Source organism: Stenella coeruleoalba, assembly GCF_951394435.1.
Source record: "Stenella coeruleoalba genome assembly, chromosome: 11".
NCBI lineage: Eukaryota > Metazoa > Chordata > Mammalia > Artiodactyla > Delphinidae > Stenella > Stenella coeruleoalba.
In genome coordinates this window covers 94711225-94728745 of record NC_137157.1, presented here as the reverse complement: position 1 = coordinate 94728745, position 17521 = coordinate 94711225, and the positions used below count along the sequence as shown (strand labels likewise).

The window sequence follows — 17521 nt, the reverse complement described above, 5'->3', positions numbered from 1 at the left end:
ATTACTTCCAGTGCACCATAAGCTGCAAATTCGGTATCTTAGGCTTAGGGTGGGGTCTGGAATGCTGGAAAGATCTCTCAGTGTTTGTTCTCCACCCTCAACTCTCAACCTTCTTTATACACCTTGTAGGAGTATACAGAGGTAGTTTCTCTCCAAGTTCTTGCTCCTCTGCCAGTGGCAGACTGCTACTACTAGTTACTTGGTGTTTGCTAGGGTAGTGCTGAGGGGTAGGGTGGTTCTCTATGGTCCTCTTCCTTTTCAGCCTTAGGTAGTTTTTATATACCTGGACATTGGAGAATGAGATTTCTCAGGATTCCTGCCTCTACTCCCTGCCTGCCTCTGCTGTGTATCTGTGGCAGGTCTTGTGTGGGAAAGATTTTCCTGCCCCTCCTTCAGTTTCAGGAGACCTCTGAAAATACTGGCCTAGAACTCTTGACTGAGGACTGTTTCTTTTCCCTCCCCCAGGGTAGAATTTTTTTCCTTCTATCCTTTTCTTGGCAACAATGGGTTTTTACCTGTGCAACAATGGGGGCAACAGTATTTGCTGCTCCCCCCCAGAAGCTTAAGACTTTTGAGAGAAGAGTATGGGCATCTGGGCCCTTTCCTGCAGTGATAGAGAATATTGTCCACTCTGCCTGTACTACTAAGAGAGGCTTAATTTAGTCTGTCATCCTCTCCTAGTCTTTCTTGTGAGCACCTGGTCAAGGTCTTGGAAAAGAACCCGTGAGTAACAACAAACTTCCCTTGCTTCTGTGGCATACAGAGGTTTTGTTGGTAGTTGCTCAAGCCCACACAGGCCTTTAGTAGTTCATTAAAACTTTAGCTGTATTCTTCTTATTTGCTTCTATGATGGCCCAAATACTTCCCATGTTCTGGCACAGATGAGACAGTCCACACATCCAGTCTCTGCTCTGGAGGAACTGTGTCTCCTTAGATTTCAGGCTACTTAGTTGAGCTGCAGCCTTGACTCAGCTCTCAGATTCAACTTTTTGGTTCAAGAAAAGTTGTGATTTTGCAGTTTATCTGGCTTTTCCTCACTGCCAGGGAGAGAGCAATGCTCTCTCCAGTTTTTTACATCTATAAAGGAAGTGGAAATTCCTAAAAATTGTTTTGTATCATATTTCCTCCCCCCACCCCTTCAGTTAGTATTGCAAACAATTCCTTTTGTCCTGAAAACATTACTTTAAATGCCTGAATAGAATTGCTTTGTATTAATACGGCAGTTTATTCAACCAAGCTCATATTATGGGGCATTGTAATAGACTTAATGTTTTATTTTCCCAGCATCTTTACCCCAACTCACTTCTTTCTTCCTTTATTTATTTATTTTTTTAATTTTTTATTGTTTAATTCAACTTTTATTCACATAATCAACCCTTGGCTCTGACTCTCATTAGCTCTTATTAAACATCTCTGAGCCTTAGTTTCTTTCTTTTTTTTTTTTTTTAGCGGTGCGCGGGCCTCTCACTGTTGTGGCCTCTCCCGTTGCGGAGCACAGGCTCCGGACACGCAGGCTCAGCGGCCATGGCTCACGGGCCCAGCCGCTCCGCGGCATGTGGGATCCTCCCGGACGGGGGCACGAACCCCTGTCCCCTGCATCGGCAGGCGGACTCTCAACCACTGCGCCACCAGGGAAGCCCCGCTTCCTTTTTTTCAAACTGTGATTTTCTTCCTTCCTCCCTTCCTTTCTCCCTCCCTCCCTCCCTGCCTCTCTCCCTCCTTCCTTCCTTCCTTCCGGCTGCACCGGGTCTTAGTTGTGGTACACAGGATCTTTTAGTTGAAGCATTCGAACTCTTAGTTGTGGCATGCATGTGGGATCTAGTTCCCCGACCAGGGATTGAACCCGGGCCCCCTGCAATGGGAGCGTGGAGTCTTACCCACCAGACCACCAGGGAAGTCCACAACACTTCTTTCTTTAGAGAATTTTTCCTCCCCAATTCCATGTGGCTCTATGGGGCTATCAATCACAGTAGCCTATCATTAAGGCCTCAGAATGACCCAGGAACTCCCAGTCATAGTAGCCTGGCTACAATGATTGATTCAGAAGTGAGCATGTGAAAGGAGGAACAAAATCTTCAGAAATTTCTATAACTTAGATGAAAATTTTTATCTACTGGGATCCTAGAGCTGGAGATTCTGGATTGAGGACTCACAGCTGCCATCTTTCCCACCACTTGAAGGAAATCCTATGTGCGGCAGGAGATGAACAAATAAGACAGAAAGACTGGGGGGGAAAATGAGTCCTGGCAGGATCAAGTCTCTAATTCCAGGTCATAAAGTTTTCAGAGTTTCTCTGGTTCAGTTCTTTCTTTATGTCTGATCCTCTCCAGTTACTCAAAACTCTTTTTTGTTTAACTTGGCTTGATTTGGGTTGGTCATTGGTCCTAGAAAGTATCCTCACTAATTTGTACTTTAGGTGGCTTTCAGGAATTGCCATTATAAAGAACAATGGGAAGAAGCTCAGAGTGGACACGTTTTCTGTGTATGTGCCTGCTGTCATTCCCCATAAAAATACATTCCCAGAATAGGAGTCAGAGAATATGCAAATCTGAAAGGCTTTTGATGTGTATTGTGAAACTGCCCTTAAAGATTGTCCACTTTGTATTTCTTCTATGAGTTTATATGTTCTTATTTCCATACAGTCACAATAATACTTATTATTAATTTTAAAAATTCCCAGTTAGATAAATGTATACTTTTGTATTGATACTGCTCCCATTCCTGTGCTCCCAAATATGTCTTTTTTTTTTTTAAGTGAGTGAGTTTTTTGTTTTTTTAAAAAATTTATTTGTTTTTGGCTGTGTTGGGTCTTCGTTTCTGTGCGAGGGCTTTCTCTAGTTGCGGCGAGCGGGGGCCACTCTTCATCGCGGTGCGTGGGCCTCTCACTGTCGCGGCCTCTCGTTGCGGAGCACAGGCTCCAGACGCGCAGGCTCAGTAGTTGTGGCTCACGGGCCCAGTTGCTCCGTGGCATGTGGGATCGTCCCAGACCAGGGCTCGAACCCGTGTCCCCCGCATTGGCAGGCGGACTCCTAATCACTGTACCACCAGCGAAGTCTCCCAAATAAGTCTTAATAGAATAATAAAAAGAGAAAAAAAGATCCAATGGGGATGGGAATTTGGAATAAAGCCAGAAAAAAGGGAAGGATCTAAAACTTGTTCTTAGAGTTTTACTGCTATGAATACTCAGCATGGTTTTTTTCCCCCCAAACAGGTTTTATAGACTGGCTGAGCCAGTGTGAATGTTTCAGGGAGAAATAAATTTGAGGAAGTGAATAGAAGCCCTACCCTGGTATACCACCTCTGCCTGAGGCCCCAAAAGGTGATTGGCTGCGGCATCAGCCATAGCTCCATATATATGCCACAGTGGGTGAGAAGACCTCTGGTTCCTGGTCCTGGGGAATCTGTCCTACCCGCAAAGATGTGGGCTCAACTCCTTTTAGGAATATTGGCCTTATTGCCAGCCATGGCAGAAAGACGCCCCCTGTAAGTGGCTGGTGTCAGCGTTGATTTAGGGCAGGTGGCTTCTTTGTCTATCCTTCTCAAATATAACTATGGAGAACAGGAGATAACCTCTGGTTTATTTTAATTTCCTTCTCATCTTTTCCTTTCTTTGGTTTCACTTTTCCTTTACCCAGAGAGAAAAGGTAAGATGACAGGAAGAAACTTAAAAAAAAAATGATATTAAAATATAGTAGCCTCCTAGTACCCTGTTCTCTGTAAGAGAACTAATTTCCTCCGTGGTACCCTAGGTCCAGGTTCTCAATGATGGTCTACTGGTGGGAGGTTTAAGGCTGTAAACTGAGTTATTTGTTACTTTTCTGCTTCTCCCTTATAGAAAATAAGGCTCATAAAGACAGGGGCTTGGTCTGTTTAATTCATTGCTATATGCTGAGTGCTCAGGAGAGGGATTAATTTTGTATTAAATAGATGTATCATTACTGCCCTGAAATCCTTTTGCTTCTTCAACAGAAACTACCTGGTGACATTACCAGCTCTTCTTAAGTTCCCTTCTACTCAGAAGGTTTGTTTGGATCTGAGCCCTGGGTACGATGATGTAAAATTTACTATCAGTCTGGAGACCAAGGGCAAGACCCACACATTGCTAACACATTCTGGATCGGAGACGAAGCTCTTGCATTGCAAGTCCTTTTCAGTAAGTACAGGCTTAGCCCAACTGTAGTCCTCAACTTTCCTATTCTCGTTCCTGGGTATTCACTATAATTTCTCTTTAAGTATGTTTTCTGTAATTTTACTCTTGCCATGGCCTTTAAACCTATCTCTCCTAAACTTCAATTCCTGGACATAACTTCTGATATTATCCTCTGGCAACTTTTTAATGGCTCTACCCTTGCTACCCCTATCTAACTCATTTCTTTCCTTTGATTCTCCCTCTTGGGTTGAGACGGGTTGATTCTGTTCCCCCAGTCTCCTACTCCTTCCCAGAGCTCCCTTGTCTTGGCCAGGTACCACCTCCTTCTGGTGGCACAGAAGAAGTAGCCACGGTCCGGGTGAGAGGAACTGGAAATAAAATCAACTTTGAGGAGAAGAAAAGGGTTCTAATTCAGAGGCAGCAGAATGGCATCTTTATACAAACGGACAAACCTGTCTATAACCCAGGGCAGCAAGGTAAGAGGCACACAGATGGGATGAGACAAAAGCCTGGGAACAGCTGCACCCATCGGTAGAGGGGCTTTGTGGGTTGGTGGCAGGCCGGTGGACCAAGGAAGAGAGGGGGGTCTGGAGGGATGAAGGGTTATGGGTGTTGAATACATGCAGTACTACAAACGCAAAAGACTAGTTGGTGGAGTTGCTACTGTGTGTGTGTATCTAAAACAAAATACAGGGAAGTCCCCCGGTGGTCCAGTGATTAGGACCCGGTGCTTTCACTGCTGTGGGCCTGGGTTTGATCTCTGGTCGGGGGACTAAGATTCCACAAGCCGAGTGGTGCAGCCAAAACCACAAATAAGTCAATAAATAAAATAAAACAAAATACACATTTCTCTTGGAATGGAATTTGGCAGGTGTAACTGGATCCTTGGTTCTCACAGCAAGCTGCTTGTGTACAAATCAGAGAGCATCATCAAGGGCATTTGGCCGGAGCCCTGTGATTCGTATTTGTTCCTTCTGCCTTAGAAGGGGATTCCATTCTGAGGTTTCACAGTCAGGAGCCAGGAAGAAAAACCGTTTGGGGTGTGAGCTCTCTGTCAGACTAGGTTTTATTACAAAAGTAAAACCTGATGGGATTTTGCTGACTAAGAAGTATGTGTGAGGAAGCAGAAAGGGTAGAAGAAAGAAAGATTCTGAGAGGGGAAAAAAATCTCCTTTGCTAATGATGCCTGTTTCCTTCTAGTGCATTTTCGCATCGTCACCCTCACCAGCAACTTTGTTCCAGTGAATGACCAGGTGAGAATTTAGTTGGGAAGAGGGACAGGGAAAGGGAAAGGGGTAGGGCTGACTGAGAGAGAAGAGAGAAGAGAAGAGATCCTTTCCGGGGTGGGGAGGCCCTCTAGGTGCAGAACGCTTGTGGGAACTGGAGTTCTAGACTCCGGGCACACATCCAAATCGTCCCCGCCCTTGTCTGCCTGAAAACATGCAGAGGCATCTAGCTGACATGTTTGATAGCTGAGAACATCAATTAGGTTAACATTCCTGAGAGATGGTTCCATTTGCTGCTGTTTTTAAAAGAGTTTCTTGCAAACTTCAAGACTTTCCTTCCAGGAGTGACACCTAGTGGCTTTGCAGTTCAAATACTAAGAAATAATTCAGGAGTGTATTTAACAGAAGGAAGAAATAAGAATATCCACCCCCACCATCTTTTTTTTTTTTTTTTTTTTTTGCTATGAGGCAAGGTAATTTATAGAGCAGACAATTCTTTTAAGGTAAAGTTCTGTTGCCAAAGGTAAAAATGTGGTAACATTTGGTGAATACTTAAATTTTCCTTGAACTACCTGATCGCTAGAATCATTAGCCTTATGATAGGTTTGCTCTCAATTTTTTTTTTCTTGTGTCATTTCTAAGTGCTTTTGAAAGACCTCTCAGACACTCCTGGCTGTCTTCTTTTTCCTTCAGTTACAGCCCATGTATTCAAATGAAAATTTAAAAGATAATTTTGGAGAAAGCATTACTTATATTTCCATCTCCATGTTTTCAGAACTGCTGTTTCCTTTCCCAGTGCACAGGGAAGCTATAAGCTTATTATTAATTGGTAGCCTCCTCCAACCAATACTTTCTTTCCCGATTTAGAATTCTTTTCAGTTTCTTCTTCATATCAGCTGTATTCTTTATCAGTTGGGTGTAATATTAAGTACTTACTTCTTAAACAGAGTGTTGATTCCAGAGCTGAAAAGAGGGTATGCAAGGGTTAAAGTGTAGCCACAGCCAGTTATTTTAGACTCTACTGCCCCCTGGAGGTTGATCTCATTAGCTACCCCTCTTACATTATCTTTCCTATGCTCAAATTGAGCCGAATTGCTGAGGGGTGCTCTGATTTCCATAGCTATGCTCTATTTCTGTTGTCAAATTACTCCTTCCTCCTCACACCATTTCTTTAGTCAGCCCCTGCTCCAAGTTCCAACTTGAAATACTGAAAATTTGAAACACTGAATTTGAAACTCCAAATGAAACACTGAAATTAACTAAACATGTTTTTACTCGGTAACAGAGTGACAAAAATTGTGAGTTTACAAAGTTCAGGATTTTATCCTCAAGCAACTGAAGCATACATGATACTAACTGATTCTATCTAACTTGGTTGCTACACCCATTTATTCAGAAACCTCAGGCAGCTTCCAGTGCAAATGCTATCTTCCTAGTTGAACACTTGTTTCCTTCCAGAGACTGCTTCTGCCTGACTGGTGTCCAAATCTGCTTCTTGACTCCCTGTGTGAGAAAAGTACTTTGCTATCTGAGGAACTGGTTTCTTTTGTTTGTTCTGTTTTTTTGTAGAATTTATAGCAGTCCACAGTAATCTCAGTGATACTTGCCTCCTTATTGTATAAAGAGCCCGGTTTGTACATGTCCTATTCTTCCCTTAAGAAAGGAGGGCAGAATATTCTCCCCACCCCTTAACTGCCACCCTAAATGTGCCACTTTGGCATGTGGATTATTTTGAGCTGAAGGCAATCAAGGTCCCAGAGAGTCAGGAGAAACTTTTACTTCTTTCTTAAATGCCTAAAAGAATGTAAATGGGGGTGGGGGTGTGTGTATGTGTGGGATTGGGCCAGAAAGAGAGCTATTACCTGAGATAACTGTTTTTTACTTTCCAGTTTTATTGAGATATAATTGGCATACAGTACTGTATGATACAGTACTGTATCACAATAAGGTTAGTGAACATCTATCATCTCATATAGATACAAAATTAAGGAAGTAGAAAAAAATTTTCCTTGTGATGAGAACTCTTAGGATTTAATCTCTTAGCAACTTCTATATATAACATGCAGCAGTGTGAATTATATTTATCAGGTTATAAATTATACCCCTAGTACTTATGTCTCCTGTAACTGGAAGTTTGTACCTTTTTTTTTTTTGTGGTACACGGGCCTCTCACTGTTGTGACCTCTCCCGTTGCGGGGCACAGGCTCCAGACGTGCAGGCTCAGCGGCCATGGCTCACAGGCCCAGCTGCTCCGCGGCATGTGGGATAGTCCTGGACCGGGACACGAACCCGTGTCCCCAGCATCGGCAGGCGGACTCTCAACCACTGCGCCACCAGGGAAGCCCCGGGAGTTTGTACCTTTTGACCGTCTTCATCCAATTCCCCATCCCCCCATCCCCTGACTTGGTAGCAAAAAATCTGATCTTTTTCTTTGCCAGGCCTCATGGCTTGCAGGATCTTAGTTCCCTGACCAAGGATTGAACCTGGGCCTTCGGCAGTGAAAGCGCCAAGTCCTAATCATGTACCGCAGGGAATTCCCAAATCTGATCTTTTTCTATGAGTTTGTTTATTTTTTAAGTATAATTGACCTACAACACTATGTTAGTACCTGTTACATCACATAATGATTTGATATTGCTAAACATTTCAAACTGATCTCCATAAGTCCAGTTGTCATCTGTCACCCTACAAAAATATTACATAGATTTGGACTATACTCCCCACACTGTGCATTTCATACCCATGACTCATTTATTTTGCAGCTGGAAATTTGCACCTCTTAATCACCCTCAACTATTTCTTTCCTTTCTGCACCCCACACCCCTCTGACAACCACCAGTTTGTTCTCTGTATCTATGACTCTGTTTCTGTTTTGTTGTGCTTGTTCATTTGTTTTGTTTTTTAGATTTCACATATATGTGAAATCATACAGTATTTGTCTTTCTCTGTCTGGCTTATTTCACTTAGTATAATGCCCTCTAGGTCCATCCATGTTGTTGCAAATGGCAAGATTTCATTTTTTTTATGGCTGAGTAATATTCCATTTTATATATATATATATATATATATATATATATATATATATTACATCTTCTTTTTAAAATTTTTTGGTTGCATTGGGTCTTCATTGCTGCGTGGGCTTTCTCTAGTTGTGGCGAACGGGCTACTCTTTGTTGCACTGCATGGGCTTCTCATTGCGGTGGCTTCTCTTGTTGTGGAGCACGGGCTCTAGGCATGCAGGCTTCAGTAGTTGCAGTGCGTGGACTCAGTAGTTGTGGCTCGCGGGCTCTAGGGCACAGGTTCAGTAGTTGTGGCACATGGGCTTAGTTGATCTGTGGCATGTTGGATCTTCCCAGACCAGGGCTTGAATCCGTGTCCCCTGCATTGGCAGGTGGATTCTTAACCACTGCGCCACCAGGGAAGTCCTGCCCTTTTTTTTTTTTTTATTAGGTTGCTTTTTTTGATGTTGAGTTGTATGAAATCTTTGTATATTTTGGATATTATCCCTTTATCAGATATATCATTTGTAAATATCTTCTCCCATTCAGTAGGCAGCCTTTTCATTTTGTTGATAGTTTCCTTCACTGTGAAAAAGTTTTTTAGTTTGATGTAGTGCCATTAAACATTTTTTGCTTTTTCTTCCCCTACCTGAGGAGACATATCCAAAAAATAATTATTAAGACCAATGTCAAAGAGTTTACTGCCTATGTTTTCTTCTAAAATTTTTATGGTTTCAGGTTTAACATTTAAGTCTTATTCCATTTTGAATTTATTTTTGTGTATGGTGTGAGAGAGTAGACCACTTTGATTCTTTTGCATGTAGCTGTCCAGCTTTCCCAGTGCCATTTCTTGAAGAGGATGTCTTTTCCCCATTATATATTCTTACCTCCTTTGTTGTAGATTAATTGCCCATATATGTGTGGGCTCATTTCTGGGCTCTCTATTCTATTCCATTGATCTATGTATCTGGTTTTGTGCCAGTACCATACCATTTTGATTACTATAGGTTTGTAGTATAGTTTGAAATCAGGGAGCATGATGACTGCAGCTTTGTTCTTCTTTCTCAAGATTGTTTTGGCTATTTGGCCTCTATTGTGTTTCCATACAAAGTTTAGAATTATTTATTCTAGTTCTGTGAAAAATGCCATTGGTATTTTGATAGGGATTGCATTGAGTCTGTAGATTGCCTTGGGTAGTATGGTCATTTTAACAATATTAATTCTTCCAATCCATGAACATGTTATATCTTTCCATTGTTTGTATCATCTTCAATTTCTTTCATCAGTGTCTTATAGTTTTCTGAGTACTGGTCTTTTACTTCCTCAGACTTACTCCTAGGTATTTTATTCTTTTTGATGTGATTGTAATTGGGATCATTTTCTTAATTTCTCTTTCTGATAGTGTGTAGAAATGAAACAGATTTCTGTATATTAATTTTGTATCTGTAACCTCACCAAATTTATTGGTGAGTTTTAGTTATTTTTTTGGTGGCATCTTTAGGATTTTCTATGTATAGTATCAGGCTGTCTATAAACAATGACAGTTTTACTTCTTTGGGAATCAATGTCTTGCTCCTGATCTTAGAGGAAGTGCTTTCAGCTTTTCACTGTTGAGTATGATGTTAGCTGTGGGCTTGTCATATATGGCCTTTATTATGTTGAGGTATGTTCCCTGTATACCCACTTTGTTGAGAGTTTTTTTTTTAAATTATAAATGGATGTTTAATCTTGTCAAAAGCTTTTTATGTATCTGTTGAGATGGTCACATGATTTTTATTCTTCAATTTTTTTGGTGTTTCACATTGATTGATTTGTGGGTATTGAACCACCCTTGCATCCTTAAGATAAATTCCACTTGATCATGTTGTATGATCCTTTTAATGTACTGTTGGATTTGGTTTGCTAACATTTTATTGAAGCTTTTTGCATCCATGTTCATCAGTGATATTGGCCTTTAATTTTCTTTTTTTGTGATATCTTTGTCTGGTTTTGCTATCAGGGTGATGCTGACCTCATAGAATAAGTTGTAAAGCATTCCTTCCTCTGCAATTTTTTGGAATTTGAGAACTCTTCTCTAAACGTTTGATGGAAGTCATCTATGAAGCCATCTGGTCCTGAACTTCTGTGTGTTGGGAGTTTTTAAAAAATTACTGATTCAATTTTATTAATGATAATTGGTCTGTTCATATTTTCTGTTTCTTCCAGTTTAGTCTTGGGAGATTGTACATTTCTAGAAATTTTTCCATTTCTTCTAGGTTGTCCATTTTATTGATGGGTGATTATTCATGGTAATCTCTTACAAACCTTTGTATTTCTGAGGTGTTGATTGTCACTTCTCCTTTTTCATTTTTGGTTTTATTAATTTGGGCCCTCTCTTTTTTTTCTTGATGAGTCTGGCTAAAGGCTTATCAATTTGTTTATCTTTTTTGAGGAATCGGCTCTTAGTTTCATTGATCTTTTCTTTTTTTTTTTTTTTTGCCTCTATTTCATTTATTTCTGCTCTGATCTTTATAATTTCCTTCCACTAACTTTGGGTTCTGTTTGTTCTTCTTTTCTAGTTCCTTTAGATATAAGGTTAGGTTGTGGGGGTTTTTTGAGATTTTTCTTATTTCCTGAGGTAGGCTTGTATTACTATAAACTTCCCTCTTAGAATTGCTTTTGCTGCATCCCATAGATTTTGTATCATTGTGTTTTTGTTTTTGTTGTCTCCAAGTATTTTATTTTTTTGATTTTTTTCAGTGATCCATTGGTTGTCTAATAACATGTTGGTTAACCTCCATGGGTTTATGTTTTTCGCTGTTTTTATCTTGTAGTTGATTTTTAGTCTCATAGTGTCATGGTTGAAAAAGATACTTGATATGATTTCAGTTTTCTTAAATTTATTGAGATTCTTTTTGTGGCCTGTCATGTGTCTATCATGCTATAATGTTCAATGTACACTTGAAAAGAATGTGCATTTGGCTGCTTTTGGATAGAATGTTCTATATTATATTATATATATATAAATATATCTCTCTATATGTTCATATATATATGAACATATATATGTTCATTTGGTCTAATAAGTCATTTAAAGCCACTGTTTCCCTACTGAGTTTCTTTCCGGATGACTTGTCCATTGATGTACATGGGGTGTTAAAGTCCCCTACTATTATTGTGTTACTGTCAATTCCTCCCTTTATATCTGTTAATATTTGCTTTATTTATTTAGGTGCCTGCATCTTTTAAAAGTGTATCTTAAATAATCATCATATTATTATAACACCTTAGAAAATTAACAATAATTATTTAATATCATTTAATGTTCAGTTCTAATTTTTCCAAATAACTGAGTTTTTTTTTCCAAACTATGATCTGATCAAATTCATGCATTACATTTGATTGTTACATTTCAAAAATTTCTCTTAATCTAAACAAATCCCCCTTATTTTCTTATTAGATTGATTTTTTTTTTTTTTTTTTTGAGAGAGAGAGGGTGAGAGAGAGATCAGGCTAGATGACTTATAGAATGTCCGCATTCTGGAATATGATATTGACTTTTGAGGAAGCCTAGTTGTCTTATGGAATATTTGATATTCTTGATTTGCCTGATTATTTCCTTACTGTGTAATATAACTTGTTCCTTTATCTTCTGGAAGTAGCTCTGAAGTCTTAATTAGGTTTAAGCTAAACTTTCGGTAAAAAATATTTGGTGAAAGAAAACTAGGTAATGCTGTGAACCTCAAATACATCTCTGGAGGCACATAATGTCAGGTTGTCCCATTATTAGTGATGGTGAGTTTGATTACTTAGTTAAGGTGATGAGAGCCTAATTTCTCCAACGATAAGGTGTGTCCTTTTTTTGAAATTAGCAAGTAATTTTGGTGTGACACTTTGACAACTAGCACAATGACTCATTCTCCAATTAAACTTAGTGGTTTTAATATCCATTTGCTTGAGGAAATGGTACATGACCCTTTGATGGAGCTCTTTTAAACATTTTTTTTTTTTTAAGAAGTTATTTTGCAATGCTTGAAAGGTTCCTGCCCACTGGCATTCAGAAAGTGGAGGAGGAGGCCAGGAGAACGTCAGCTACCAAGAAGAGGTTTAAACACGGTGGAGCCCCCAGATACTAATATTTTCTCTTAGGGCAAAGAGCTCAGTCACAGAGCACTGACGGATGCTGAGGGTCTGAAGTTCCATTTCTTCAAATTTTTTGGAGACTGGCAATCCCTTTAGGAAAGCTCTTCTCTCTCCTCCGGCAGCCAGTAAGCCTTTGCCCCACTGTTACTCTTACCAGGGCACAAAAGAGACATTTAGAAAGGAAGGAGTGGGCAACAGAGGAAGAGAGAGGCCTTCGTGAACTTTTTGCTTTCAGCAAGCCTACCCTTATTGATGGTTCTTCTTTAACCCATATTATCTGGTTTTCCTTTTCAGTACTCCATTGTGGAACTGCAAGTAAGTAGAAGGTTCTTTTTCTTTTCTGTCAGTTGTGGAGAAGGTGGTTGGTGCTAAAGCTTGAAGTCAGCAACGACTCTGGGATCTTGGCCCAGAGCCTGAGACTCTGCACCAGCACAAAGTACCTGCAATCCCGCCTAAGCTGTGCCTGTTCTCTTGCCTCTGCCCACCCTGCCCCTCTCAGTGTTAAACCTCTGTAAATAAGGACACCAACCTCTATAGTGATGAACCTTCCTACTCTGATGCCTGTACCTTCTCTGTACTGTATCAATCCAACGAGGGCTTGTTCTGTACTCTTAGTCTTTGGGTTGGCTATTATCACAGACACTCAACCATTGAACATGACAAGAATACCTGTGAGAAGTATTAAGAAGGCGAAATTCCTCACAGCTTCCCCTCCATTTTTCTGTCAAATTACCTATCATTCAGGTATCTTACAATCAGTCCCCTCAGCATTGCCCCGCTTAAGGGACCAAGAATAATCACTCTTTGTAAAGGGCATCCTAAAGCCCACTTTCTGAAACATGATAACATTTTAAAGGACTCAGTCTGATTGTTTGTATCCACAAGGGCCCTTTTCTTCCTGGACACAGACCATGGGGGTCACGAGCGATGGGTGGGATTCTTTAGGTTCTTTTTGCTTCTTTACCTGCTTTCTGCAGTGCAGGGTGGGAATCAAAGAGGCAGGCACATCATGGGATTTCTTTTTAATGGACACAGGATCCAAACGACAATAGGATTGCACAGTGGCTGAACGTGGTGCCCAGGGAAGGCATTGTAGACCTGTCCTTCCAACTGGCACCAGAGGCGACGCTGGGCACCTACAGTGTGGCTGTGGCAGAGGGCAAGACCTTTGGCACCTTCAGTGTGGAAGAATATGGTAGGTGGGAGAATTAGTAGGTCAAAGTGTTGGACATAATGTTGTGTCAAAATCAGCAAAGGTCAAGTAAAATCTGTTAGGAGCCAGGTTCAAGATGGTGGAAGATTTGACTTCCAGTGGACCTTGAGCCTCATTATACGCTCATTGTAACACATTAGCATCAGCTAAGTGGCACACCCACCAGAGCCATGACAGTTCCCAGGCCGACCATCAAAGATCAAAACGTGGACAGTGGCCCAATTACTGGAAATCTCTGCCCCGTCCCCAAAATAGTTGGAATAATCCTCCCACCTATTAGCCTTTGAAATTACCCAGCCCATAAAAACTAACTGCCCCATATTCTTGGGCCTCTCGCCTTCTGAAATGGCCCACACTCTATCTGTGGAGTGTGTTTCTCTCTAAATAAATCCACTTCTTATCTAAAAACAACAACAAAAAAAACCCCAGAGGGATTATTTATTCCTTTTAGTGCTAAACCGGCTGATAACTTCAGGAGCATTTTACCTTAATAATGCCCTGTTAATTTAATTAGCTAATTAATTATCACTGCTTTATACCCCTCTACTTTAAACTACCTCTTTTTGACCACTACCTGTATGGTAAAACCTTCTTCCTCTTCGTTTTCCATCTCTCTCCAGTGCTGCCTAAGTTTAAGTTGGAAGTGGTGGAACCCAAACAGTTATCAATGGTCGACGATTCTTTCTTGGTGAAAATTTGCTGTAGGTAAGAATAAAGCTCTGGATCCAGTGAGGATTAAAGCTATATTGAGAGATGTTGTGAGGGAGTGTTATGGAAAGAGGGATTGTGGAGGTAGCAGCTAAACCTTGGGATGCTTTATGTAGTCCAGAGTCAAGAGTTCTGCAAGAACACATGTTCTAATTGTGCTTCTGTCCTTACTTTCCACTGCTGTCTCAGCCAGCATTATTGATTTAGTGTCTCCTTTGTACAGAGCACAATATTGAATCCCATGGGGAAATAGGAGTAAGGAAAAAGAAAGACACTGTTGTTGTCCTTTGGATGGTATTTATTGTGAAATGGCAATACTCTAAGGCTTTGAGCAAAGCAGGGATGTGAATGAGAGCTGGAGAAGGCTAGGACTGTCAGAGTACTTCCAGAGGTGGGAATGTGAGAGAGAAGGAAAAGTGGTGTTTGGAGGAGGAGGGTTGGATCGTAAGTAGAATTGCCCAACTCTGACTCTCATGCTTTTCTGGGTTAGGTACACCTATGGAAAGCCCGTGCCTGGGATAGTGCATGTATCAGTGTGTGAAAAGGCATATATTTACTGGTCTCCAAGGTCAGAAGGGGAATTCCCGTCTGACAGATGCAAGAATATCTCTGGAAAGGTGAGTAAATGGGATGTGGAAAAGGAACCTTAGTTCCTATGTCCTAAAGAGTAAGTAAGCACCAATATAGAAAAGTGGTTAAAAACAAACAAACAAACAAAAACCCAAAGTAGAAAGCATTTCACATGGTTATTATCCCAGTTCCAAAGAACAAGGCAGTCTTTTTTATCCCCACGAAAGATAAAGCCTTTTAGAATCTGCCTTGGAATCAAGAAATTAACCTAAACCCTTGGGAGATAAAATTTTCCTGTCCTGAAGTGGGTTCTTTTCTCCTCATATCTTGGAACTTCCAAGTTGCTTTATAATTATATATGTGTGGGTATATACTTCATGTTATGGGATGGGGTTTCTATCTTAAAATTGGAGAAATGAAAGTATAGAGATGAGAACTTATTTTCTTCTACAGGACATCATGAAATGGAAGTAAAGATTAGGTTATTCATCCTCTCTCTCCCTCTCTCTCTCTCTGATTGTGTCATTAGACTGACAAAGCAGGATGCCTCTCAGCTTCTGTGGCCATGTCTACCTTCAACTTCACTGATCATTCTTACAGATGGGACATCAGTATCGTGGCTACTATGGTGGAAGAAGGGACAGGTAAGTGAGATGCTCCTTGGTTCATTAAGAAAAGAGAAGGGAAAAGAGCTGTCCCAGAGCCAGACCTACTCAGAGGAGTCAAGACCCACCCTCATCGCTGTTTGGAAGGGACTCTGTTCCTAGTTCACAGTCAAAGGGAAATGCCAGATTCCCTCTGCCATCCACTCCCTGTTTCTCCAAAAGTTTGAGGAGGAGGAGTTGGTTTGGATCTTTGGCCAGAAATATATTCAGCTTCCTACTTCCAGTGGCACCATCCTTTCAGGGATTTTATGTTAAACATGAAGGTGAGGATATCAGGTTTTTAGATCATCATACATCTGGTTTCCCTCTGCAGGAGTGGAGGCCAATACCACTCGGTATATCCACGTTTCTTCACGAAGGGGCTCAATGACCTTTGAAGACACCAATTATTATTATTACCCTAATTTCCCCTTCAGTGGAAAGGTATGTTAAAACTTGTCTCTGCACAGACAAAAAAATGCTTAACCATCCACTGTCACCTCCTTCCGGTACACATATGATAATAGCTAACTTAGCATTGTTTGAAGTACTTTATGTGTATTCACTTGTTTAATCTTTACAACAATTCCGAGTTAGGCACTGTTATTGGCCCCACTTTACAAATAAGGAGGCTGAGGCACAGAGAGGTTAAATGATTTTCCCAAGGTCATAAGCTCGTAAGTGTTAACTATGATCAAAGCCAGGCAGCCTGCCTCAGAGTATGTGCTTAACTCCTTGCACTGTGTGTCCTTAATCTCGTATGACACGTGCCTTGAATATTAATGTGACTTCAGTGCCCTTCCTCATGCCAGGGGTTCACATTCTCATGTTTAAATCTTTGAATTTTAGAGCTGCAAGTTATCTGGAGAGATCATCTAGTCTGAGCTTCTGCATCTAGGCAAGGTTAATATCAAGCTTCCTGTGACAGAGAGCCATTCATAGCTCCTGAAGCATTGTTTTTAGAGATTTAAAAATTGGTAGTGTTTTCTTGCTGATTCCCAGCAATCTACCCCTCTCTCCAGCTTAGCTTTCTTCACTTCCCAAACAACTGCTGAACACAAGAATGTTGTACATATTTAGATCCATTTATTCCTTAGTCATCTTTTCTCTAGACCAAGAGTAGATCCAGACTTTCTTAAAGCCTAAGGATTATACAATTTAGGAGTGGAAGGGGTCTCTCTGTAGGAAAATGAAAGCAAAAAAAATGTACAGAGGCTTGGCAGGGGTGTATGCAAATGAAGGGCCCTGACGCTTCATAACCCATGTGGCAAATCTACTTCTGCTCCCTGCCAAGCTACTTCTGTGTGTTTTTCAATTCCTCATAGATCCTACTTTCCAACCCCTACTTTCCACATTTACCTTTCTCTGGACTCTTTCCTGAAATGTATTCTTACAGTTTCAAACTTACACTAAACCTGACTCTAATGCCCTAATGACCTTCACCCCTCAGATAAGAGTTAGGGGCCATGATGACTCCCCCCTCAAGCGTCATACAGTGTTTCTGATGATTCGTGGCGAAAAAGGAACCATGAAGCAGACCCTAACGACTGACGATGAAGGTCTTGCTGCCTTCGAGCTGGACACGGCTAATTGGGACGGGAAAGGCATTTCTCTGGAGGTAAGCACTGGGAGGTCCAGCTTTCCAGGAAGGAAGGCCTCCCTGAAGGAAAACGTCAAAATTTTCCTTTTCCCCCCACTACACCACCACCCACCACCCCTGGGGAATTCCATCTCCCCTATTCACCGGTCCTGCCCTTCAGCTGACAAAAAGTTTTTCTTAGATCCCATTTTTAATAACAATCAAATAAATGACCTTCAGATAAAAATTGCTATTTCTACTAATTCATTTTATAACTTAACTCCATCTCTATCTGATCCTTTATTTGAAA

General features: G+C 40.9%; 1 protein-coding gene across 3 annotated transcripts in view; it reads left to right on the top strand.

Moving 5' to 3' along the window:
• The window catches only part of A2ML1 (alpha-2-macroglobulin like 1), a 60730-nt gene that overhangs the window by 4704 nt on the left and 38505 nt on the right, over positions 1-17521 (top strand). For 2 of the 3 annotated variants that reach the window (XR_013830680.1, XM_079938514.1), the window contains exons 2-11: positions 3970-4153; positions 4464-4626; positions 5351-5403; positions 12792-12812; positions 13533-13692; positions 14331-14415; positions 14909-15035; positions 15518-15632; positions 15967-16076; positions 17083-17250. Coding sequence is in view for 2 of the 3 variants with exons in the window: in XM_079938514.1 (XP_079794640.1) it covers positions 3970-4153; positions 4464-4626; positions 5351-5403; positions 12792-12812; positions 13533-13692; positions 14331-14415; positions 14909-15035; positions 15518-15632; positions 15967-16076; positions 17083-17250 (1186 nt within the window). In the remaining variant the exon portion in view is untranslated. Of the gene's footprint in view, positions 1-3323; positions 3484-3969; positions 4154-4463; positions 4627-5350; positions 5404-12791; positions 12813-13532; positions 13693-14330; positions 14416-14908; positions 15036-15517; positions 15633-15966; positions 16077-17082; positions 17251-17521 lie in introns of those variants that run through there. The other variant, XM_079938516.1, reaches the window with a different exon arrangement.